Raw genomic sequence first — 24,874 nt, 5'->3', positions numbered from 1 at the left:
CGAAATCACACAAGCGAAGCCACTTATTCAATTTTTCGTATCCCCCTCCTATCCCTGCATGCATCTGCATCCCACTATCTTTTCCCTTCACTTTCCCTCCACCCCACCTCCCTTCCTGTGTCCAGCACCCCCTGATTTTACCCTGCACCCCCCATTTCTCTCCCTCCCCTCTGCCTCTCGCCCAATTCATTGTACCAAAGGAGATTTTCTCCATTGAGGCCCAGTCTCTTAGGTAACCCCAGCGCTGCATGAAATGAGGGTAGAGAGAGAGCGAGAGACAAGGAATGAGTGAAAGAAGAGGGAGAGAGAGGCGAAAGAGGGCGGGGAAACCAAGAGGAAATGTAAAGGCGGAGGGTGGGCCCGACAGAAAGGGTTGAAGAAGGAGAGGGAGAAGGATGCAGGATCAGAAGAGGCAAAAGCAGAGAGAGTGAAAGATGGAGAAGTAGGACAAGTGCGGTCAGACGTCGACAGCGATGCAGCTAAAATTCGACCCAGAACGGAGGGAGGATGGAGTAGAAGAGAGGATGTCGGTCGCACATGTAAGGATGAATGATCGGTGGTTGAGAGGGACTTTATGGCGGGCTTTTTGCAGAAATTCTTGATCCAGATTTTATGTCCCACAGGGTCTTAATACCTGGCACTACAAGCCTCCTTTCCTTTAGGTAATACATCTTTTTGTCACTTTTAAACAGGGCACCGAGCATCATCAGTGCCTGCAGACAAGTGTGAGGCAGAAAAGTTTAGGCTTTCAGGCCTTTTTCATTCCAGCAGGATCAGTACTTGCTGTAAGGAAGGAGGTTAGAAAAATAGAGCAAAGTGTTTATGAAAATTGTTCAGAATGCAAAACAAATTATTTCTGTTAATGCATAGGTAAAGGTGAACTTTACTGTAAGGCACTTGCAACTGTTAAAAAAAACTTTTAACCATTAGACTTTATGGACTTCATTAGGAAAAGATAATTGAAATGTTGTAAACTTACTATTACAATGCTGAAACATACCAGGACTTAAGAGGAATTTAAGAGATTCCACTTTGAATTTATTTTTTTTTCAACAAAGTGAAATATTTTCTGGCTCTAACTGCAAACTTTATTCTGAACACAGGCTTAAAACTTTAAGGAACAAGCTCGCTGAGTTGCTGCCATCCTTTGTGACCATGCTACTCTGCACCTCAATGGTGGGCACACAGCACATGGGGTTCGGATGAATAGGCCAGGCCTCACCAAAGACCGCATCATTTGGATAAAGACGGAGTCCCATAGAAAGAGAGAACGCCTAACAGAGCGAAGCAGATAAAGAGAAAATGTTGCATTCGGCAAATCAGATTAGAGCGAGTCATGGTTTTACTTTTTAATTCTCAAGCATCCCGTTACTCCACCCTCACTTGAGCTAAGTTGGGGAAATTTTCTATCCCTGTTGCTTATGTGCTTGATAATCAGGTGCACAACTGCTGTGCTGAGTTATCATCTCAGGCTTTTGTCCTCTTTGATCCGTGTGACCGTTGGGGGGGACCCACTCCTTCTTTTGTGCAAGGTCACAGCGCTGGCTCCTTTAGGACGGGCCTGCCCCCGGGTGGTGACCCCTTCGTTTATCATGGTGTCACCGGCTCAGAATACAAGCATGAGTTAGCGCTTTTTCCCTTTCTCTTTCTCAGGCTTATTCTTGGTTATTTCTTTTTTCAGGTCTTTCTTTTTTTTTCACCCACAATTGCTGATTGTGGGTGAGGGCCACGGACAAACACTGCTTGAACCTTTCTTCTCAGCAAGTGGACAAACTGATATTTTGGATCCTCTCCCAGGCCTTGGTGGCTTGAAACTTAAATCACTAAATCAGCTCTGCACCAACTGCCACACAACCAGGCGATGCACCTGCCTCTTCAGGAATGTGAGTCCTCTAATGACCAAAGGAGACGTGGAGGTCTGGAGTTGATTGTCCAAACGCAATTCTTGCGTCTGCCTTTGTGAAACCAGGAGTTGTGGATGGACATCACGCCCCTGACCTCCGAACATCAGCGAGGGACAGACCGCCATGGATGGACTCAAACTCAGCGGCTCTGTGGGTGGAAAAGTGAGGCGCAGAAAGACAAACAGATAGAGGGGGAGTGCTATTGAACGAGGCAGAGAGTGTGAGTTTATGTAAATCTAAAGCCTTCAAGAAACCCATCTGACATTTTTGCAAGACATCCTGAAGGTTTTCTTAATAAGACCGATGCAATTTTAAGATTTGATGCTCTAGAAGCTTTTCATCAAAGTTTCTTAAGCTTAGTTTTAATAGAATATTGCACTTATGTTGAGAAAAGCTAACAATATTTCCTGGCAACAAGTATAGCAAGTGAAGAGGAAGTCACCTGATTTGCCTAAATGCAATCCAACTTAAACATCACCTTTGTATCTATGCTAAGCTCATATTTTTTTTCTAAAATGAAAAGTCTTTAGAAAGCATTAATGTTTCTCATTACAAAAGATGAATTCCAGCTTGCATCAGTTGAGAGTGAAAATTAACTCCAATTAATTGAATATCTGCTCATTTTAATTGCTTCTTTCCCACAGGTGGCATGTCTAATTGTTCCTACTCAACTTGCTCTGCAGACCAGGAGACTCCCCATGTTGGAAACAAGGTTAAAGTCTGTCTGAGGTGCAGCAAGAAGCTGAATAGTTGAATGTGTCCGGCTCACACTTCACTTCAGCACTGAAGTCTAAAGCAGGTCTTGCTAAATTTGCACTGGAAAGGGTAAAGTGACAGAAAAGGAGAATGAATGGGGATTGGGAATCTGTGTGTGTGAGTGTGTGCGGACTCACCCTCTCTGTGTTTGCTCCTGTGAATTTGCTTCTGTGTGTGTTTTCCTGTGTTTGACAAAGTTCAGGGGGGAGGCAGACCTGGAGAAAGAAAAGGGAAAATGAGAGCAAGTGAAGGATTTGAATGTGGTGCAGAAAGAGTGGGGGGACAGGCAGATTTTTGGAGGGAAAAAGAAGAGCAGGAACCTTGAAGTTTGTGTGGCCAGATTGTGTGCTGCTTCACAGCACAAGGAGTGTAAATTGGTGAGATTTATAGATTGAAGCTGCAGGAAGCAACATTGCAGTCTGGGAAATATGTATAGAGAAAGAGAAAATGCGAGAGAGGGACAGAGCGGGAGAGTTAGAGGGCAGAGGGAGATCAAGAGCGAGGCTGCATTAATATGCTAATGTCCTGAGTGAATGCACAACAGGCCCACTGACCAGGCTAATCACTAGTGGACACACACTGGGGCTAATCCCTAACGCAGCACCGACACACACATGCGTGAGGCACACATGCACATATTTAGATAGAGACATCTTCAGCATTAATTAGTGTTTGTTTGAAATGCAACAAATGACCAGGTTTGGGTTCAGTTTTTGAAACTGCAGGTTGATTTCTAGATAATATTAAAAGGTGTAACTGATTACTTTCATCAGTGAAATCACAATGTTTTAAGGTTTTCCTTGTTCTAGATGTGATTGAATACAAAAAGCTTAAGAAGCATCAACACAAAAGGATGTTACATTTCCATAGTAATATGGAAATGTAACACACAGAAACATTTTAGTCTAGCATAGATGTAAAAATGCCATCTTCTGTTAAACCCTGAATAAATGTGTAAAGCTAATATGATAATTATTAAAATTCAAAACAATGTAAAACATGAAGATAAAGTTAGTCTTTGTCCTTGAATTTGGACTTCAGTAGCTTTTATTTGCTTTAAAATATTATTTTATGTACTTTGTTTTAAAATCTGATACTTTTGTACTATTACATGTTTTCAAAATAAAGTGATTAAAAACAACATGTCAAGATTTGTTCTGGGTTTTTGCTCTCTGTCTATCTCTGTTGACTTAAAAAAAATAAAAACTGTTAAACCTTTTTCTGACTTTATGGAGGAGAATGACAAAGAATAATGGTATTATTTATGTATCTGAATTTAAAGCCTTTAAAAAGTACCTGAGACCAACATTTAGCATACATCTGCAAAAGGTCTAGTAATTGGGTTTGCTTATCTGTTAAAAACATGGTGTAATAAATTCTGAGAAGGAAGTTAAACATTTCTTATAGTGTTATGGCATAAATTTATCCACAATTATTTTTCCCAAAAATAAAGTTTTGCATTAAGCTTTATAGGATTCCAAGCACTTCCTTCATATTTCTTTATGAAATTAGGGGGAACAAGTAAGTCCACTACTGTATCGCCGGAATTGCAGTAAGTTTACTAAATAAAATAAAATTGCGTTTAGACTTTATTTATCCCAGGAACTGTAAGCTTGTCCGTTTTATGTAATTGTAGTACCATGTCAGGCCACTTGGGGGTGATGATGTATTTCAAATCTCTATTGAAAGAAACCAATTTTCATCAAGAATAGGAATATCCTGCAAAAGAACAAAAAAGTTATGAAGAAAAACACGTCCAAGAAAAGACGTGAGCTGTGTTATTAGACATGTGTATTAACAGAAGGAGAAGAAGTAAATAAATACAAAATTTGATTTAATAATGAACTTAACTGCTTGACATAAGCATTTATTTTGTGAGAGATTTTTTTAATGAATAAATCTTATTAAATAAGATTAATAAATTATTAATTAATTTTTTCATTTTTATTTTAAAAACTTTATTTGCATGAATTCTATATTAGTGTCATATTTTCAAAATGCCCACTTTTAAATGAAATTACACAAAAAACAGACTTGTCTTATATGCTCTTATATATACAGTTAATTTGTTTGGTATATGTTTGAAAAAAATAGGCCATTATTTGCACTTAGATGAGGAAATATCCAGTGCAAAACTTGTTCCAAAGAGAATAGCTGCAAGCCCTATAAAAACCCAAAAAATCTAACTTAAAAGCAGAAAGTGAAGACTCTAAACACATGTTGTTGAGCTAATGGAAAAGAGAAAAATACAATACAAATGTACGTAAACGTGGTTTTATTTGGTCCCACATAATGTTAATTACACAATAAACAGTGCAGTCATTTTTGTAGCAAAACTATCATTCAGTGTTGTTATTGCAGCTCCTTATGACTAATAGCACATACAAATATTCAGCAAAACAGTGCAATTTATAGTTTTTCAGGTTTTTAAGTAGAGATGCTGTGTTGATCTGTTTTGGTTACTATTTGGTCAAATTAAATACGTTTGTTTATTTATTTTTTTTAATTAATATTTAAATATTAGACTCCAAACAAAAGTAACCAGTATGGATTAAATCAGGTCATTTATGTGTTTACTCAGCAGTGATTATGAGGAATATTGGTGCAATAAAACTCTGAGTATTGCATAAGAAGAGTACACACTGGTTCAAGCAATAACGAAACTGATGAACTCACCGATGTCCGACAATAACCTTTGGAGCTACTGAAATGCAAAGCTGAACTTGTCTTGACCTCCTGACCTCTTGCACTGGATGTGTCTCCCTCTCTCAGAGACGTGAGGCGCATCATGACCACACTCTCCGAAACCAGGGTTCTCTGTTGCTGTTGCAGTGATTTTTCGGGGCCAATGTTCATCTGTAAAGGAGCACTAAGCCAAATCCTCCACCATCATCATGTTTTCATCGGCGCAGGGGGAGGCAGGGAGGGAGGGCTGACTGCGAGGCAAAGTGGGGGGAGAGATAGACACACACGGGGCCTAGTCGCCACATCTTTTCATGCGAAGAAGCTGCGCCGTTAAACCGTCAGTAATACGTTTTTATTTGCTATAAATATGCATTTAAATAATTCAGCTAGTATATATATGAGAGAATGAGACAGAGGCGGGACTGCCAGGGATAATCCGGTTTGTTCTTGTCTGTCCTGTTTTCCTCCGATCTACTTTAGCTATCTAGTTAGCTTGCTGGGGTAGGTGGCTAAACATAGCTAGCTTACCTTGCCAACTTAAAACAGACTCTAATATATGGTTTCTAAACGTGACAAGAAATATCAACTTTCTTTAAACTGTGTGCCGAGTGCTTTGCGTTTGATTTCACATTGAAAAATAAGTAAAACAAGTTACTTGTACGGCACAGTCTGATATTTTAAGTTTTCTTGTGACGTTAGCTTGGCTAGTTTACGAGCCCTACCAACTAGCTGTCTTAGAACAGCAGTGGTTTGTTGCCATCTGTCAGGGCTCCGTCTGGGCTATGTTGCCGTGAGATGTTTTAATCACTGCGATAAACGCACAATGTGTTATGTCAGTAACACGCTGTTGGATTAATATTGAACTATTACAACCCTGTAATATATCCGGACAGAACGTTCTTGGCACCAGCTGAGCAGCTGGCTGCTTTTCAAAGCCAAACTGTAACGTTACACAAAATGACCAGGGGAAAAAAATCAACAGATTCGCTTTTATGTCTTCTGGCAGCAGCAGATTAAGTAATCGCAACCATTTGCGCAACTGTTTTATTTTCTGATTGCAGTCACTGGGATATCAGCCTCATATGCTTATTTTTATTTCTTGCTCTTCCTTGTGTTGGAATTTCAGACCCGTTTTTGGTTTCCCAAACCAACTCCGGCCCGGGCCTCAGTCCGCGGTCTCGAGTTTGACAGCGGGCTGTTAGAGACGAAAGAACGCCGGCTTGACGCTGCCAAGCAGCCCCTGCGCCCCAACCACCATCATGGGAGACAGCAGAGGTGAGCAACAAAACGACACAGATCTATTTATTTCTAGTTGTTTGTTCACAAGAAACACTATTTGTATTAATTATTAAATGTTTATGCTTGCATACATATTAGCACATGTAATAAAATCAGCATTAATAAATCCGTGGTTATAATAAGACACCCTGGCAACACTTGCTCACTTCTCCAAATTATCGTCCTAAAATAGCAAAGCAGGTTGTAACATGTTTTATTTTTAGCAATAAAATTTGTCTCATGAGGTTATTTCGTTTGCCTAAATGTTACAATGTAAGTAACATACCAAACTCTCTATGTTTGGGTCCAAAGATATATTTTTAAAAAATATTAGGTTTTATTTCTTTAAGAGGAGTTGTTTTATAGCAGTGTTAATTTTAGAGTTTATTAACTGTCATCTAACATATCTAAGAGCTGTGAATCTTTATTGGTGTATTATGAGTAAAATGATAAAACCATAATAGTCAGCTTACAAATGTTATTTATTTCAGTTTGAGAAATAAATAACATTTATTTGAGAGTGTTTTACTTGTTTGTGAGTGAGAGCAGTGTTATAAGGACTGGTCTCGTCAGCTGATCTGCCTTTTCTAAAATAAACAGATGAGGCAAAAACCAGCATATGACAGTGACAGTGACATGGTAGCTAGATAGTTAAAGCAGTGACAGTGCAGTCTAGACAGCGTCAGATGATGGTGTCAACTTTTTGAAGTGATCATAACAAACACAGTGGTTGAATTTGTCATTGTCAAGTCTGTCAGTGTTTGTAGAAAACTGACCTAAAAAAACAGACATTTTCTTTAACACAGCATCCAAAGTCAGTCGGACCTCTGGCTGTGTAAAATAAAACAAAAAACAAATAAATTAAACTTGTTGAAATGAAACATTTTGTTAAATGTTGATTTTTGTTGTCCACTCTAATCCCAACAGTTGCCAAGTAATTATAATGTTGCCATGTGCTGTTACATTTTTTGTCTGATGTTTAATAAATGCATGTTTGTTTCAGAACTGCATGGAAAATTGATGTGTCACTTTGATCTTAAATGCTGTTTTGCAGTTTTTATCTAAAACGGTGTAATTTATAGACTTCAGTAAATCCTCTGAAGGATGACTTCTTTAGTCCAAATCAGTTGAATAAAGAAATGTTTTTCTTTATACTTTAAAGCTTCAGTTCATGATTTGATATCAAAATAAAACAGTTAAACCCTCAGTGATTTTCCACACTGTGCATTTTGTTTAAAAGCCGTTCAGCTGACAACAGGTTACTGTTGTCTTTTTACGCTGCACATCTGCATGAAACTCTTTTACATTCTCTCTCTGTTATTTTTTCTCGCCAGATTCTCGCAGTCCAGACAGTTCGTCTGTGTCTTCCCCTCCCTCGGGCCAGCGCTCCCCGCCGCTGGTTCCCTCTGCAGCTTCCATGACTTCACTGCCACCCATCACCACCACAGGGGTCAACAGCCCCATCAGTAGCATTGGTTCACCATTTTCTGTTATTAGCTCATCACTGGACTCACCCTGCCTACCTGGCACACCGTCAGTGGGATATGGCCCAATTAGCAGCCCCCAGGTAAGCTAGGCTGTCAAGAAAAATATGCATATCCAATAATCTAATGAAAATCTTTAAGACATTACAAAATATGCAAAATTGGATTTTTTTGAACAATTTTTGACAGTTATATTTCTGTGTGTTTGCCATTCCCTTTTTTCAGTATTGATTTCACACCCATTAAATTATTACTAATTTATTTTTTCCCTTCTAAATTTATCTTGAAACAGATATACGACACCTATATTTTAGGTTTAACCTTTTCTTATTGTTTATTGTCAGGTTTTTAGAGTGACATCACAGAGGTGGAACCTAAAGGGACGGAGAAACTTTGAAAGAAGGAAAATATCTAAACATTGCTTTTATTTGGGGCCTAGTTAATACGCCTATTTGCTACTTTTGTTGTTTTGGTTAGATGAATGTTCATGATCTGACTTTGTTTTACTGTATGATATGAAAATAGGTTGGGACAAAATGGGATATGCAAGGTTTTAAATGGGGGTAAGAATAGGTGAAGGATTGCTTCTTTTTAACAAATTCAGTTTTTCTTTTGTTTTTTTGTCTGTTCTGCTAGATCAACTCAACAGTGACCATGTCAGGGCTCCATGCAGTGAGCAGCTCCGATGATGTGAAACCTCCTCTTGGCTTGAAGCAGCTGTCTTCCCACAGCCCAGGGCCGATGCTTTCCCAGAAACGCCTTTGTTCCATCTGTGGAGACAGATCCTCTGGTCTGTGTGCCTCTTCAGCTCCACTGTTTTAGTGAAACGTGTTTGAAACATTTAAGAAATTTGGAGTTGTTTGACTGACTTTCTCTCTCTACTTCACCGTTTGCTTTTCAGGTAAGCACTATGGCGTCTACAGCTGCGAGGGCTGTAAGGGCTTCTTCAAGAGAACAGTGCGAAAAGACCTAACCTACACCTGTCGGGACAATAAAGACTGCACAGTTGATAAAAGACAGAGGAACCGCTGCCAGTACTGCCGCTATCAGAAATGCCTGGCGATGGGAATGAAGAGAGAAGGTGAGAAAGCATCAAAAAGATCCAGAGACTTCCATTTATTCCAAAGATAGACATTCTGTTTCATAAGAAAAAAAGCAACAGAAAGGGGCAGGTTTCAAAGAGATCAATCTCTCTCTCTTAAACACTCTGGGTTGGAATGTTCTTTCAGATCCTCTTCAGTTTTTTTGGTTTGTTTTTCTTTAACTTGCAGTTCAATAGAAGAACACATTCTGTGAATGTCTTCCACCCAAAAACTTTTTAAAATCTTCAGCCTTTAACACAGGCAAAGTTTTTTCTGTCCTGAAATTATTTTTTTTATCTTATTTAGTTCAATATTTTTAACTAAAACCAAAGTAAATAATCTTTGGCGTGAGGAGAGTCAGGAAGCTGCTGACTGGTCGGTTTTGGAGTAACAAACACTAACGCTCATTTTTTGAATACATCAGATAAGTTGTGCAAACAGAAAAACCTAAAACTGCAGCAGTTGAACTTGAACAGCCCTGACTAGCTCTTTGAATAAGTATAGCACATAACCATTCTGCTTAAATTAAAGACTCTGTTCTATATAAAACTCTTACTGTGGAATTACTTGTTAGTGAGTCTATTTCACTATTTAAATTTTCAAAGTGAACCATAAACGTTCAGATGTGGAACAGACTGAATGATTTACAGCATCATTCGGGTTTTTCCTGCAAATCATTCCAGGGCCTTTCATAAGCCAGTCCACCTGAGGTCGTCTGATCGCAGCTCTCTTAAAGTTTAAGAACCAATCAGATTGCTGGTGTGTTTTTATTATCTTGGTGTTATGCTAGGATTTCACACTCAGGTACCATTCGATATTTCGTGTAGCTTTATTTGACCTAAATTAATGATACTTTAGCAACGTAAAGTGAAAATGTACAGAGTTAACATTCAAGGCTGCTGGTCTCTGTAGGAGGTTCTTGGATATTTTACTCAACTTTTTCTCCTCATTAGTTGTCATATTTGACAATATGTGATACTAATAAAAACAATTAGGGCTTCAAATTATTAAGAAAACATGTTATAACATTTCTTTTTTTTTTTGGAAAAGATTTCTTTTGTCTGGTGCCTTTTGGTTTTAGTATTGAAACAATTTGGTTGTTAATTTATCACCTTTTTGCCATTTAAAACATATTATTCTGCCTTAAACAAGAAGTGTCTTGGCTAACTGTTGCTGTCCAGCCTCTTTGTGATAAAACTTGTGACACAGTGTGTGGCCATAATAGCCTAATATTGCATCAATATTGAAAGTATAGGTTCTTTTTTATTTCCATCCCTGACAGACCTGGTCAATGTTTAGTATCGTCTCTGTCAGGAATGCAGATCTTTCCATATCATTTTTCTCACAGTTATTATTTATAATTCAAATTTTTTTTCTCTGTATGTTTTAAAATTACAATAATTTGATCTAAAATAGCCCTCCCGCTGTTGCAGTTATTTAAAAATAAAATGTATCAGATCAGATTATAATTCATCTTTATCTCATTCTGTGCTACTGAAAGACTAGAGACTATCACAGTTTAGAGAAACAGCATTTCTGCTGTAATTGTCCTTGCAGCCACAGCAGCTGAATAACTTTTGAATGGTTCGGTGTAATCTCTGGTCAGTTTGTGGAAAACACTGACTGGTCTGTCTCTACAGTGCTGCTCTCAATTCTTACAGATTACAAAATAATCTGGCAGTTTAGAACGACCCAGGCATCGCTTACATAATCTGTAACTTTTTTTTTTCTGTTCGGGCTTGGATATTCGGTGTCCGTTTTAGTGCATCTAACTGGACAAATGAGGTGACGTCTATTTGCCTGCTGAATGAGCAGCGAGATGAACAGAGTCGATGATAATCTGAAGGGAGGGGGGGTGACGTGTTTACAGTAGAGGATGGGAAGAACGAGAGGGGGATGTGGGGTGATGAGTCCTATAAACACTAACCCCTTGCCCCCTCTCTTCCTCTTTTGTGTTTCCTCTTCTCGTTCTCTCTCCCCCCCTCCCTCCTTCTGTAGTGGCCAAGATGAACGACAGATGTAAGGAGAAGAGAGAGGGAGGGGGGTGTGGCTGTCTGTATGAGCGATCAAGGCATAGAGGCATTTTACGCTTGCCGTCGCTTAGAAGGACCTCATTTAAAATATTTTTCCGTAGCTTAATGCCAGGCCTCTGAGGCAGACCAGAGCAAGCCTTGAATGACTTCCATTGGTGTTTTCACCCTTTGTGGACGCACAGCCAAATATACAAACTCTTCTTTAATCATCCCCATTCTTTAAAAAGCTATTCTCCTCCCATCTGATTGCTGCACAATTAGGGCATATTTCCTGCCGTCAACCACAGAGCCGTTCCACATTTGTTCAGAGGCAAAATGAGACTTTGATGCTTGTGGGGCAGGAAGTATAAATGTTTAATTTCCTGCACTTTTTTCTTCTATTTGGCTCTCATTTTCTTCGTTTGTGGTTTAGTTGCACAACATTTAATTTTCTCTCTCTATTTCCCAAGTTGATGAGAGCAGATTGTTGTGAAAGCAAATCGTTTTTTTAAAGCGCTTGCCTGAGTAGAGGACGTTTAACTTGATTGTTTCCAACAGTAAATAAAGTGATGTTGTTTTTTTTCTCCTATTGGAAGTGTTAAGGCTGCGATTTCCAGCCTGGGTGGCGCTAGAGAGCTCAGGGGAGCAAAGGATTGCTGTTTTGCAATAAAAACTTATCACATTAATCAATATCAGATATTACTTTTAGACATTTAACTGATCTAATCTAAGGGTTTTCATGGAGTATTAATTGTTTTCAATAATACATAAAACTTGTTGTAATCACTGTTTAAGGAACTTTTTCATTGAAACAGCATTCCTTGGGGACGTAAGTTGGGATTTACCCTGAGACTAACGAGCAGATGCAACGTCCTAAATCAAACATATTTATAAACTGGAGGAAAAAGATTGAAAATTTTATATTGGCAGCAACAGGGAGAGTCTGGAGGATAAGAATATTAATTTAATTAGCGTGTTTCTGCATCAACAACAGTCATAAGTTAAATTAAATTAAATTAATGTTTTATTGCCATTTTTACTGAGTATGTATATAAGAATAATTGTTGCACTGAGGAAATTCAAACCATGAACTACTTTTAGGTTAATGAGGCCAAATGAACAGATTTCAGGTAATTTTATCATCCAGTAGTATATTCACAATAAATAATTTACCTCATTATGTTTTGGAGGATTCAAATATTTGGACTATTTTAGGGATTAAATAAGATAAACTACCAATATTTTTGTCAGTGGTAAAAGTTGTGAACAGCTGGTTTAAACGGTTATTACTGATTTCTATGAAAATGTTTATTATGGAATAGTAATAATTGACTGACCTGATTAAATTTCATATTTTTGTGTGATGGATTTATTGATACTGAAGTTATTTGGCTGTTATGTGACATAATGAGGAGGACATTGGTGAAGTGGAGCAATTCCTTGATTGTAAATATAAACTCATGTTCAGGAGTCACATGTTCACTTGTGTTTAATGTTTTTTCTTGGACAATATTTTCATTATTTTGCAACCAAATAATTCATGATTTTGATGTTTAATTGTCTCCGCTGCAGTTACAGTGGGTTGTTTGAATTAATATGCTCCCAAAATACAGAAAAGTAAAAGAACAGAAATGTTTAATGTTTGACTGACTTTTGCATGTTTTCATCCTGATCTCTCTTTCATTTCTCTGCTTTTCTTTCTGCTTCTTTTTCTGATGCTGTTCTTCATTTTTTCTTCTTCTCGTCCACACATTTTGTCCATCTTTGAAACCGATGCCCTTCTTTCTGCTGCTTTCATTAATCTTTTATGTCCTTCATGTTTTCTGTCCTACCTTCATTCGCCTATTCTCCTCATCCTCATCACACTTTCTCTACTTTTCTCACCCTTTTCTCCAATATTGTTGATCCCGTGCTCCTCCTTTCCCGCTCCGATCCCTCGACCTGCAGCTGTCCAGGAGGAGCGGCAGAGAAACAAGGAGCGCGAAGGCGAGGTGGAGTCGACCAGCGCAGTGAACGAGGAAATGCCGGTGGAGAAGATTTTGGAAGCTGAGATGGCTGTAGAGCAGAAGACGGAGCTTCATGCAGATGGAAGTTCAGGCGGCAGCTCTGTGAGTAACTACCATGGTAGAAACTAAATCCTGAATTAATTTTAAAGTTTAAAGATATTTAAACAATATTAATTTCAAGTCTAATTAAATATTCCTAGGAGAATGTTCCTGTGAGTATTAAAATAAATCGCCTCTAATTCTCCGTCTCTATGCGCTTCAGCCCAACGATCCGGTTACCAACATCTGTCAGGCAGCAGACAAGCAGCTCTTCACTCTGGTGGAGTGGGCCAAGAGGATCCCTCACTTCTCTGAGCTTCCTCTGGATGACCAGGTCATCCTGCTGCGCGCAGGTTAGTTTTAGCCACTACTGTGGTGTCATAACTTGATATTATGAGGATTTTATCCTCTGTAGCTTAAACCTGTGTCCTGGTCTTAAAATATAACAATTTACATAGCCGGGCCAGCACATTGATTACAATTTCTCTAAATGCACCAGAATCAGCAAGAAGGCTGTTTTCCATCTGTTGCCCCTGGACAAAATGTAATCTGTCATGATAAAACCAAACAATGGTTTAAATGACATAACTACACGAATTTTGTTAATAGCAAATACAATCAGTGCAAACAGCCAGTATAAAACAAAGGAAGCTGCAACACAATTATTATAAAACGTATAAGAAATCATTAAAGCTAATTTAATTCTTCATCTAGATGAAGAGTTAAACTCACAGGTGGGATTTGGAGCTGGTACTTATTATCCAAAATGTTGATAAACCTGATGTGTTATGAACCATTTATTAGTTTTTTTTAAATGCAACATGTTTCATATGTTGCTTCCTGACACTGCGTTGGTGGTTTTTGTTTGTTCTTGTATCATATAAGAGGATGAATCGTGTAAATCCAATACAAAAGCATCCTGATAAACTAAATAATCATTTTCAAACAAATTTATTTAACAGTGGTTGAACTTTAAAGTCTTTTCCATGCAGTCACTAAAAAGGCACATTGTTATTTCACTCTCTGAATCTCTTTGAGTGTGGATGAAACGTCTCCAGTTCAGACTTTATTTAGAAGACCAACCTGCAGATGTCACAGATTTTATTTCCTCTTTTTGTGTAAAATCATTTTCATAAAATCACCAACCTGTGCTCACAAACACTGTTGCTAAGTGAAAACAGCAACCTGCCTTCATGGAGACCAGAGAAATGGGTGTTTATTTGGTGTTTGGTGTTTATTTTTAAGAATCTTTGAAGGCCATCTGGACATATTAAAACATTATTAATATACTTGCAAATAATTCATAAATTCCAAAAAGATAAATTCTTTCTGGCAAACCTACTAGAAAGCCAAGATTGTTTTGTTTATTATCAACTATAATAAACTAAATTGTAGAATTTAAAGCATTTCATAAGACTTTGCTGCTTTTAACCTTAAACGATTAAGCTACTTTGTTTAAAAATAAGACATAGCTATGCATTATTAGGGTTAAACAGCTCTAGAAATGACTAGAAAGTAAAGGAGTCTTTAAGACCCAGTTCAGACACTGAGCCGCCGCCTCTCCAACAGGCTGGAATGAGCTGCTGATTGCGTCCTTCTCCCATCGCTCCATCTCGGTGAAGGACGGCATTTTGCTGGCCACTGGCCTCCACGTCCACAGGAACAGCGCCCACAGCGCAGGGGTCGGAGCCATATTTGACAGGTAATTTACATGTGCATGTATAGAAGAAAAAAATATGCCACATTTAAAAGTTTTCCTCATGATTCTGCAGATATATATATAAAAAACACTGCTAACTGGAGGGATTTGGCATAAGTATATTTTTATTCACAATATTGTTATCCCATACTAAGAGATAAATTTTAATTGTATTAAATTTTTTACAAGGTAAAATTTAATTTAATTTAACCTTGTAATTTAACAATCATTTGTCTGAATGGTTTTATACTCTTGTTTAGTGTTTAATGCTAATTTAGGTTATTAATTATTGACTGGGCTAAGTTGTTAGGATAGTATCTTCTCATCTTTGGTTGGCTGCAACTGCTGTGTTCTGCATTGGCTGAAAGATTCTGCTTGGTTTTATTTTATTATTTTTGTTTTTGTTCTGGCTGTCCGACTTTAGTGCATGCAAGGCGAGGGAGGCTGGTGGTTAATGCTTACCCATGAACATGCATGCACACCCACCCTGAGTTAGTGGCGTAGCACCGACTGTAGAATGTATTAATCCTATAATGATGGCTGGAGAATGGAAAAATACTAACAAATGAAGATTTCATAGCAGTTTCCTTAAAATGATTTAATTTTGATGTTAAGCGTGCATCCTGTTATTGTGAATGTTATAAAGCATGTGTGTGTTTTTAAGTTTTTTTGTTTTTGGTATTTTATCTTAATTTGAAGACATTTTCTAATGTGATAAAAACGTATATATACAGTAGGTAATTTTATGATAAATACAGCTATAAAGCAAGGCTTAGGTAAAGTACGGCTGTCTCATTTAAAGTCTTAAGAAGCTTTTATCTGTTACCTGCTTCCATCCATGTAATAGATTCTTATCTGCCTTGATTGAAATGTATTGCTGCAGATGTCCGAACTTCCTAAAAAAAATTAAAGTCTGATCACAACGTGTTAATCCACTGTCAATTACACTCATTCTTTAATTATAGTTAGCTTTGCTGTAGATTTTAATGGTTTTATGTAAATCTGGTTCACTGCAACTCATTCATTTCCTGCTGATAATTACCTCAAAGCTCAGATCTCCTCCTGCAGATAGATTATTTTCTATTTGTTATGGTAGATTGAATTAATTATGCATTTATCGATTTGATGTTAACTTTTAACTCTGCATTCATAACGTCTGCAGCGAGTTAGTCATGTGATTCAGGTCTGTTGGAACAGAGATACATCTAAAGTTTTATTTAGACATTTGATCTGAAGACCAGTGTTATCATCATCTACTCTCTCAAGTCTGATCCACCATATTATAAACAAAACGCTACTTTGAGTCATTTGACGTTTTGTAAACACACCCAGGATGTGTCAAAGCGTTATATCTGTGAATTGTTATTAAAGTAATTAAAGCCCATTTAATGCCTGATGACACACTATTAAATGCAATAAAAGAAAGAAAGAAGTACAATTAAATTAATGTCAAAAATTATTTTCTTTCTTACTAATTTATAATAAAGCACAGAGCTACATCATATTAAACATTTTAATTTATTCTTAAGCAAATCAGCGACAGTGGAAACATTTGAAACATTTTCACTAGTCAGTGGATTCATCTGTAATTTTCTGGTATTGTTGATTTGAAATATGATATTTATCATAATCTCCTGCTCCTTACTAAAAGATATATGAACATCCCGATTTTCTTATGTTTACTTTTTAATTATTTTATCAACCATTTGACCCCAAACAGTTTTCTGGTTTAGGTCCAACATAGTAGAAAAGCCAGACAGTAGATTTCAAATGAGTTCAGTTTTAAAGTGGTGAAGTCATGTCTAAGCATGGACTACATGTAGAGGTGAAGAGCTCAGCACACAGGCACAATACTGTAATGACCATCTGTGTAATGACATTGTAATAACACATTGTGATTGAATACACAGGGCGAACAATGCTGAGGTTGGGGCCCTATTTGACAGGTAATTACGCCACTACACAAACACTTCTCTTGAACCCCTCCTCTTTGACTCGATGTGAAAATAAACAGAGAAGCTGAGGCTTTAAAGCTCTTTCTAGATCGTAGCAAGTTTTACGATTCCTTGGTACAACATAAAAATCTGAACAGAAACTACTGAAAATGGCTCAGCCTTGTCATATAGCTAGCTTGACTTTTTTTCTTTTTGTGGCTTTTATTGCATTTGAACATTAGAGGAATGTTCTGCCCATCACCTTTGACATCAGATGCTTTCTGAGACAAAAACAGCAAAACGAAAATGAGTGAATTGGATTTTTTAAGCTGTTGTTTCCAACACAGTAGTGGAGTCAGAAGATTTGTGTTTGGATGAAAATGATATTCCACCAGTCCTCAGTTCTTGTATTTACGCTACTTTACCGTGGAGGTTTATGGAAATGGTGTTGGCCTGCGTCAGTAAACACCACCTGTGATTGGACACACCCATTTCATCACATCAGTAGCATGTGTTTTTCATATGTTCTGAAAAAACTCCTCTGTCCTTCTTTTATATCCACTAACTTTCAAACCAAATTAATCTACACTGTCAGAGTGAATACAAACCACTCATATGGTGTTGTACTGGTTACTGTGGTTGGGTGATGCCTGTGAAAACACATTAAACAGTAAACCTCCATCTGGATCTTAGATGATCCATCAGTAAGTAAGCAGAACCTAATTTGCATGACTTTGTTTTTCTGAATCCTTTGTGATGGTTTCTTTGTATTTTTATTACAGGTTATATTTCCGTGAGATGCTGTTAATAAATTCTTACGTTTCTCACAAGCATGCTAACTTTATTTTGTTTATATATGCTGATAAACAAGATCGTGTTGAAATGTTACGAAGACAAGTCAGGTGATTCAGGCATGTTTTTGAACATCTTGGTTTTTATGGATTCAGATGTCAGGAGTAGAAAATACCCAGATTCCTAAATTGACTTATTAGCCGAAGTTAAATATCCACACAAGGAAAACACAAAGCAAATTGTGAGTAGAAAAGCAGAAGGTTTCATTTGAGCTTCCATACTTATAAAGAGTTAAAAATAACATGTGTATTTAGATATTACCAATCAACATAATAACAAACAGAAGTGCTGAAAGCTCAAACTAGAAAAACCAGCTGCAGTTAAAAATGTTGATCTTTGGATAAAAAACTTGAGTTAAAATAAAATTTGCTAAATCTGAATAGGTATGTATTTATAATGGATTTGTGCTACTGTTTCCTCAGCAGTTGTGGTCAGTTTCATCTTTTAACGTCTACATTATCAAACTTCATACATTTTCTAGTAGATCTCTATTTAAACTGACCAGCTCTCAGTCAGCCGTTAGGTTTGCCACTCTGGTTTAAAACTTTTTTTCCCCCTCCTTTATTTTCTTGTGCAGAACCAGCAGTTCAGCCATGCCATACCTAATGTGATACCCATTGAGAAGCAGTTATGAATAACCATGTGGGCCTATGGAGTCTGTTTTTCTTAGAAGTCATTTCCTCCCTGTCTCTTTTTTTAATATTCTGCTCTTTTTCTTTCATTCTCTCCTCTACTTCTGCTCTCTTAATGAATTCCACCATTGTGGCATCCCTCCTGTATGAATCGTCCTACTGCATATCTCTTTTCTCTTCAGGGTTCTGACAGAGCTTGTAAGCAAAATGAGAGATATGCAGATGGACAAGACAGAGCTGGGCTGCCTTCGAGCTATCATTCTCTTTAACCCAGGTAAAGACTGTTGCTATTTCAAAAACCTCATCAAAACAGTCCAAGGCAGATATTCAGGTTACTTTACATTGACAGGCATCCAAAATGGATTAAATACTTTGTACTGATTGTATATTTTTCCTTTCTTGTTGAAAGATGCCAAGGGTTTGTCCAACTCCAGCGAGGTGGAGCTTCTGCGAGAGAGAGTTTATGCGTCTCTTGAAGCGTACTGCAAACAGAAATACCCTGACCAGCAGGGCAGGTGCAGTAAAACTTTAAACATTTTTAGACAAACAGGACATTTTTACGGTTATTCATTGTTCAGTAAATTCAGTTTTCCGAGTATCTGATTTTTCATTAACCCATTTGCTCTCCATCCAGGTTTGCCAAGCTCCTCCTCCGACTCCCAGCACTGCGCTCCATCGGTCTGAAGTGCCTGGAGCATCTGTTCTTCTTTAAACTGATCGGTGACACGCCCATTGACACCTTTCTGATGGAGATGCTAGAGGCGCCTCACCAGCTGACTTAAGGGAGCCGCGTTCAGACCGGTCAGGATCCGACACACCAGGATTACCAACACGGCCTCCAGCGTCTGCTCGCTGGCTCCCCCTGCTGGGCCTCGCTAAACTGCAGCACCCGCCAGCTCTTACACCCAAACACACACACACACGTTTCCCATCACCATACGCTTCATTATGTGTTCACGGACATACAGTCACGCCTGCAGTTCTCCAAAACTGGATACCTGAACTGAAAACAGATCTAACAAATACACAGAAAGAGCTTGAAGTTAATAATTGCTAATGCTCACACACACACACACACGCGCGCGCATGGATTTTCACTATTGTTTCCCATCCTCAGTTTTCTTCTACAGGAGTGTCGACTCAAGAAATGATCCCACACGTACAAGAAAAAATGTCTTAATTTAAATTAGACGTTAGTTTTCTCATCTTCATCTCACAGTGGGATTTTGCTTCTGCATAACTGGTGGTTTCCTTTTCTTTTCACTTTGGTTACTTACAGTTGCTGCTTGCTGCGCCTCTGGCTCTTATATTCATAACTAGCTGATTAGTTATTTGTATGATTTTAGCTGAAGATCAGGTGCAAAGCATTTGAATCAACTGTCCAGCATCAAAACAAAACCTCCTTTTAAGGACTTGCAAACACATCATCAAAGCGATTTTATTCAATCGGGTAAACATAGAAATATTGTTTTTTTTTTTAAAATAGTCATGCTGAAACTTGTTTGAGTTTCCATTTTGAAGTACTGTACTCATGAAATGAGCGCTTTTTAAGGCATTGAAATCCAGGAAAAGGGGGCTGGGTGTGCTTTGTTTAACAAGCGAAGCCCCTCCAACCCTGATGCGCACAGCGGGCTTTGTAAGAAAAGAAGAATGACTTGAATAATTTGCTTCTTTCATTTTTAAGTTGAGATTTTATCTCTACTCCGCCAGATGTTTGGCATTTTAAGACGCTTGAAGCCTACAGGAAGTAAAGCTTCACGCAAAGATAAAAGTATTGTTTTCTCTTTTATCTTCTGTTCCCTGAACCAGTCCCCTCTTTTCTTCTCTTTTCTTCTCTTCTCTTCTCTTCTCTTCTCTGGTGGTCATTTATGCACTTTTGTCAGTTGTAACTGTGTAAATGTTCCTGTTCCCTAAAAATGACCATCTCTTCCCAAACACCTAAGATGAACTTGAAGGTACTAAGTGTAGGGTTTTCTCATTATTGCATACTGATATGTTTAACCTGGTGAATGATTGCTGAGTTTCGGTGCAGATGTTAGTGAAGCAGTCTTGTGGTTCAACATTTTGTCCAGCAATCATGATGAGAGTCTCTCCTAACGACCAGCACAGATTTTATCCAGTGGCCACAAAAGAGGAAATCATCCTCTGTGCTCTGAAAGTAATCATTTTGGACAGCTTGTATCTGAGTGTGTGGCCTTCTGGTCAGCAAGTCAGTGAGGAAATAAATGTGTCTGAAGTTTGACTGTTGAAGTGACCTTGGTCTGCACACTTAGGATGTTTGAATTGAATTGACGTGACTCCACTCTACTCTGTTCTTTTGTGGAAACAAGGTGCTGAAATCTTTACAACGAAGCATCAGTAGAGTTGGAAAATGATAGCAGAAGCTGAAATGATGTGACAGTGGAAAAAGTTGATTTAATCTCACCTGATAGGTGATATCGACTGCGGCGCGTCTGCAGATCCTGGAAGAACCAACGGTTTAAATGTGGCACACAAACAGTGAATGAATTACATAGGATCTCTTGAGTTGTGTTGCAATAATGAAATCCCTTCCTGCTCGATAGTATAATGGAAATCCTGCACCTATTACCGGTGGATTTGGACGTTTTGCTGCGTGTTGGCTTGAATCTTTTTGTACCATAGCTGTAAATAATACCAAAAAACAAACAGAGAAGTCATGCAGAAACAATGACCTGCTCACACTTGTGAAATACGTGGCTTCAAGAAATTTAAAGCTCTATTTTTTGCTGTTTATGAAACATCACGTTTTTATCTCTTGAAATCACGAAACATGAAACTGACCAGGGCCAAAACCACACCTCATTGCTGCTTTTTTGCACCAGCTTCTGCCAGTTTATTCCTGTCGTTCCCAGTAACTGATTGGCTGGACTCTTTATTTTAATCTTTTTTGTTGACATTAGCTCTTGACGTCTACTGTGATTGAAATTTGTGAAGAACCGAATCGGTGAAAAAGTCAAATGCAGCTAAAAGTGTTTAGAAGAAAACCCTCCACACACCCTTGAATGTGAGAAATACTGGGAAACACAGATTTACTTCCTTCTCTGGCAGTCATGTATTTAAATAAAAAAAGTGTTGATATTCTAAAGTATATTTAGCCGCCTCCTTAGCCAACATTTAATAGAAATGAGAACATTTTGCTGTGTCATTCTAGTGAAGAGGTACAGCCGTCTTCTTCCAGGTGCTAAATCATCTATGGTCTTTTAAAGACCTGCACATTCACATCAATGCAAATACAGTATGCAAGAACACAGACAAATCAACCATCCTCCCGCTCTGTTAGATTCATTCTGATCTCCATCGGCTTTGTTGTAGATTTTAAGTTGTGGAAAATGATTTCCAGCTACGTTCTAGTAGAGTTTGGCTCTGCCCGTCAGAGTCGGACCTGGTTTTAGAGACAAGGGTAGGAAGCTGCAGGGTTTTTCCATCTGGAGACGCTGTGAGCGTCCAGCCCAGCAGATGGTGTTCCTCAGAGAGGGGGTTCGGCCCCCACGTCGGTGTGACGCTGCGGCTGACCTGTGAGACAGGTGATTTATTAAAATCATGGGAGAAAGTTGGCGTAACTTTAGCCTTGTTTCAGTCTCCTTCCATCTCCGCATACGTTTGGTCAAATTAGTAGCGTTTCTATTATTTGCGGAAAAAGTCAGCTTTTTATGCAACGTTGCTGACTCGGACTGTTGGCAAAAGGAAAGCGAGATGAAGGTGAACTTATGATTTAGGTGACCTTCTGGTGTCTGCCAGCCTTTTTTACTGTGTAGTATAGAATCAGTGCTTTAGTGGTGTGAGAATATGAGCTGATGCAGGTTTTGAGTGAGACTGATTCTGTAGCTGCTGAGCTTTTAGATCTGGGATCTAGATTAGAAACAGTCGTACCGAGGACAGAACCCGAGGAACCCAAAACGAGCGTCTCTTTATTTCTCCTCTCCTTGTACCTCAGTGGTGAAGCTGACTGTTGGAAACCTGCTTGCATGAGTTCTCTCCTCTGACCGTTTGAAACTTTTCCGTTTGGAGCTTCCTCTCTCGAATGTTTGAGCCTTCTGCTACTGCACAGCGTTCGTAACCAGGGATGAAAACAGCTGAAGGCAAACTATTAAAATTACTCAGATGATTAAACAGTTATTCTGTATTATGTTTCTGTCTGTTACATATTAATTAGGAGTAATTTACATTTCTCATCCCTCCATACGACGTGTTTGTTTTGCTTTCTGTATTTTTGTTATCTAGCTGAGAGCTTAGCTTTGAGTGATTATAATCATACAGTGATAAAAGCTACAGACTCAGTGCAGGTTCTTAAGCTGAGTTACTTCCAGCTTTGCTGAGCAGGAAAACTCTTTAGCAGAGCTGGTGGTTGAGCGTTTATAAAACAATGCGTGTCCATGTTTTTATGCATTTGTTCATTAATCTGCAGCTACATGTTTTAACTGGCAGAAACTGTAACTTTGGCTGTGGCGTGCTGAGCGGTGTTGAGTGAAATACCGGGTTGTTGGAAGAATATTTGAATTTTTTAGCCAGTATGTTGACCTGAAGCTTTATTACAACAACCCGGCCTCCTGGAGTCGTTTTGCCCCATCTCAGCTGCCGTAGCTAGAACCTAACATTTTCACTCACCCGCTTCGACTTCGCTTGGGAATAAGTAGACTTGCAGCTTAAACCTCTGGTTGTTGGACTGCTTGAGGACGTGAAGCTTTTTCTTTGACGGTAAGGTGTAGAGAAGAGGATTCAGAGCTGTGTGTCCCTCTTTGCTTGCGTTACTTGACGGCAGAGCTGCGACGATCCGCGATCAGCGTGTGAGACCGCCGAATCGCGCCGAATCGCACCGCAGCGCCCCGCCCACAAATGTTTGTCATTGCAAGTGTGCACTCAAGGCAGGCGCATGCTGCCACCTTTTTTAGGCTGTGTAGCAGCATTGCTGTCGCCATCTTTGTTACATTTTGAAACTTCTTGTGTTTTTATGAGTAAAGATTTTAATGAAATGCTTTTTTTTTAAACGGATGGCATGATCTGACTGAAACTGCGTTGATTGGACACGAGGGTGGCGTTGTTGCACGTCTTCTGGAGCCGAGGCTCGCGCTGGTTTAATCAGAGAGGTTCAGTATGTGCTATGCAGCCTTCAAACTCACCACCCTCACAGTTTTCAATCACTGCCAAGCTGTTTGCAGCCATCTTTTAATGTAGGGCCACTAAGTCCTTGTCGTGTGTGTAAATCGTGATTTTTGAGCAGCACAGTGAAGACGGTGCGCTAACGTTAGCCTAAGTAGTGCGTTTCTGAACAGAGGCCCTGATAGGAATGGAAATAGCAGCTTGTGTGGAGAGGGCGGACCTGGGCAGAGACGTAGAGCAGGGTGTGGACCCCTCTGGGTGCTCAAGCTGATCATTTGGTGCTTTTTATAGGGTCCTACAACCTGACAACGCATATATGAGTGAAATACAAAAAGGAACGATTAGACAGGGTGAGACTAACCCTGGACCTGGTCTTCTCTGATAGGTTGGTGTTGTGAATATTGTTGGGAACTATAGCCTGTCAGAGGAACAGAGAGAAACCCCCGACCACGATGTTTCTAGTGAAGGAACCTAACAGGAAGGACTGATTGAACATAGCAGCTCTCCTGGAGGATGAGGGTGTTTACGGCTTGGATTTATGAAGCTCTGATCAGAAACAGAGGGAGAAAACAGGGCAAGGACTTAAATAACTTGAATCAAGTGTTCAGTTATTGATTGAGAGAAAAAAAACTATTTTCCTGTAGATCTAGGATCTTCCTTAATCGTTTACTCTCCATCTTAAAAACTTTCACCCGATGTTTTTGTCTTGTTTCTCGTCTCCATCTACTCTGACTATGCTCTCCACCGTTTCTTTATTACAAAGTATTAAACAAATGCAAGAACTGACAACAACAAAAAAAAATCAGAACTGAATTTGTCACTCTTCTGTTTGATTTGTCTGTTTCTCTCTCTTGTGTCTGTTCTCTGTCCTGTTTGTATTTTCTCCATTTTTCTCATGGAGCTGATTGACTATTGTGTGCTTTGGGGATTGAAAGAAGAAAAAAAAAATATGAATAATATTTTTTTTGTTCAGTCATTAATTCTGAATCTTGTTTCTGTTTGTTGTATCATGTCTGAGTAAAAGTTTTAATACTGTATATGAAGTGTTTTTTGCTTATTATTCAGATAAAACACACTTGTAACTCTTATTTACATCAGAGTCTTAGGGATATACTAAGAAAATGAAAATAATATTGTGAGGGAAAATTCAGAATGACTTTGTTTTTGTAATTTTATTACTTTTTTCTCGTAATTTATTTTTAATTTAATGGGCTCAATACTCTTGTTATACATATGTATTATACTAGCTGATCCAATATTACCGTAATAGAAAATACAGCAAAACCACAACTATGAAAGAATTTACAGCTCAGTTATTTCAGAACCAAATGAAGGTTTTTCTACATTATAAAAACCTTCATTTTGATGCTAGAGTGTCCAGGAAAAACGATGC

The 24,874-nt window shown here is 38.5% G+C and overlaps 2 protein-coding genes and 1 long non-coding RNA gene across 6 annotated transcripts in view; 2 read left to right on the top strand and 1 right to left on the bottom strand.

Moving 5' to 3' along the window:
* Positions 1–24,874, bottom strand: part of LOC103146392 (H-2 class I histocompatibility antigen, Q9 alpha chain-like) — a 285,415-nt gene that overhangs the window by 43,272 nt on the left and 217,269 nt on the right. The gene's annotated exons all lie outside the window — the stretch shown is intronic.
* LOC107837611 (uncharacterized) lies at positions 671–2,961 on the top strand. Its single transcript, XR_001663648.1, has 2 exons — positions 671–1,883; positions 1,970–2,961. It is a non-coding gene; the product is annotated as an uncharacterized LOC107837611 (long non-coding RNA).
* rxrba (retinoid x receptor, beta a) lies at positions 5,576–24,270 on the top strand. Of its 4 annotated transcripts, XM_007564302.2 has the most exons (13): positions 5,576–5,682; positions 6,472–6,620; positions 7,958–8,190; positions 8,744–8,897; positions 9,009–9,188; positions 11,188–11,208; positions 13,149–13,309; positions 13,470–13,599; positions 14,816–14,948; positions 16,856–16,891; positions 18,546–18,637; positions 18,773–18,878; positions 18,998–24,270. In XM_007564302.2, exons 2-13 carry the CDS (start codon positions 6,605–6,607, stop codon positions 19,143–19,145), a joined length of 1,410 nt encoding a protein of 469 aa, XP_007564364.1. In that variant the 5' UTR covers positions 5,576–5,682; positions 6,472–6,604; the 3' UTR covers positions 19,146–24,270. The 4 variants fall into 4 exon arrangements, with proteins under 4 accessions (XP_007564364.1, XP_007564365.1, XP_007564366.1 ...); XM_007564303.2 differs by lacking the exon at positions 11,188–11,208; XM_007564304.2 differs by lacking the exon at positions 16,856–16,891.

Source organism: Poecilia formosa, unplaced genomic scaffold (genome assembly GCF_000485575.1).
Source record: "Poecilia formosa unplaced genomic scaffold, Poecilia_formosa-5.1.2 Scaffold158, whole genome shotgun sequence".
Taxonomy (NCBI): Eukaryota; Metazoa; Chordata; class Actinopteri; order Cyprinodontiformes; family Poeciliidae; genus Poecilia; species Poecilia formosa.
Note: the sequence above shows the minus strand (reverse complement) of the source record. Positions and strands in the feature narration are given on the sequence as shown.

Excerpts from the sequence above, each read along its gene's own strand:
- rxrba (XM_007564302.2), top strand. Across the intron at positions 8,191-8,743 it reads GCCCAATTAGCAGCCCCCAG|ATCAACTCAACAGTGACCAT; the intron begins GTAAGCTAGGCT and ends CTGTTCTGCTAG. Across the intron at positions 14,949-16,855 it reads GTCGGAGCCATATTTGACAG|GGCGAACAATGCTGAGGTTG; the intron begins GTAATTTACATG and ends TTGAATACACAG.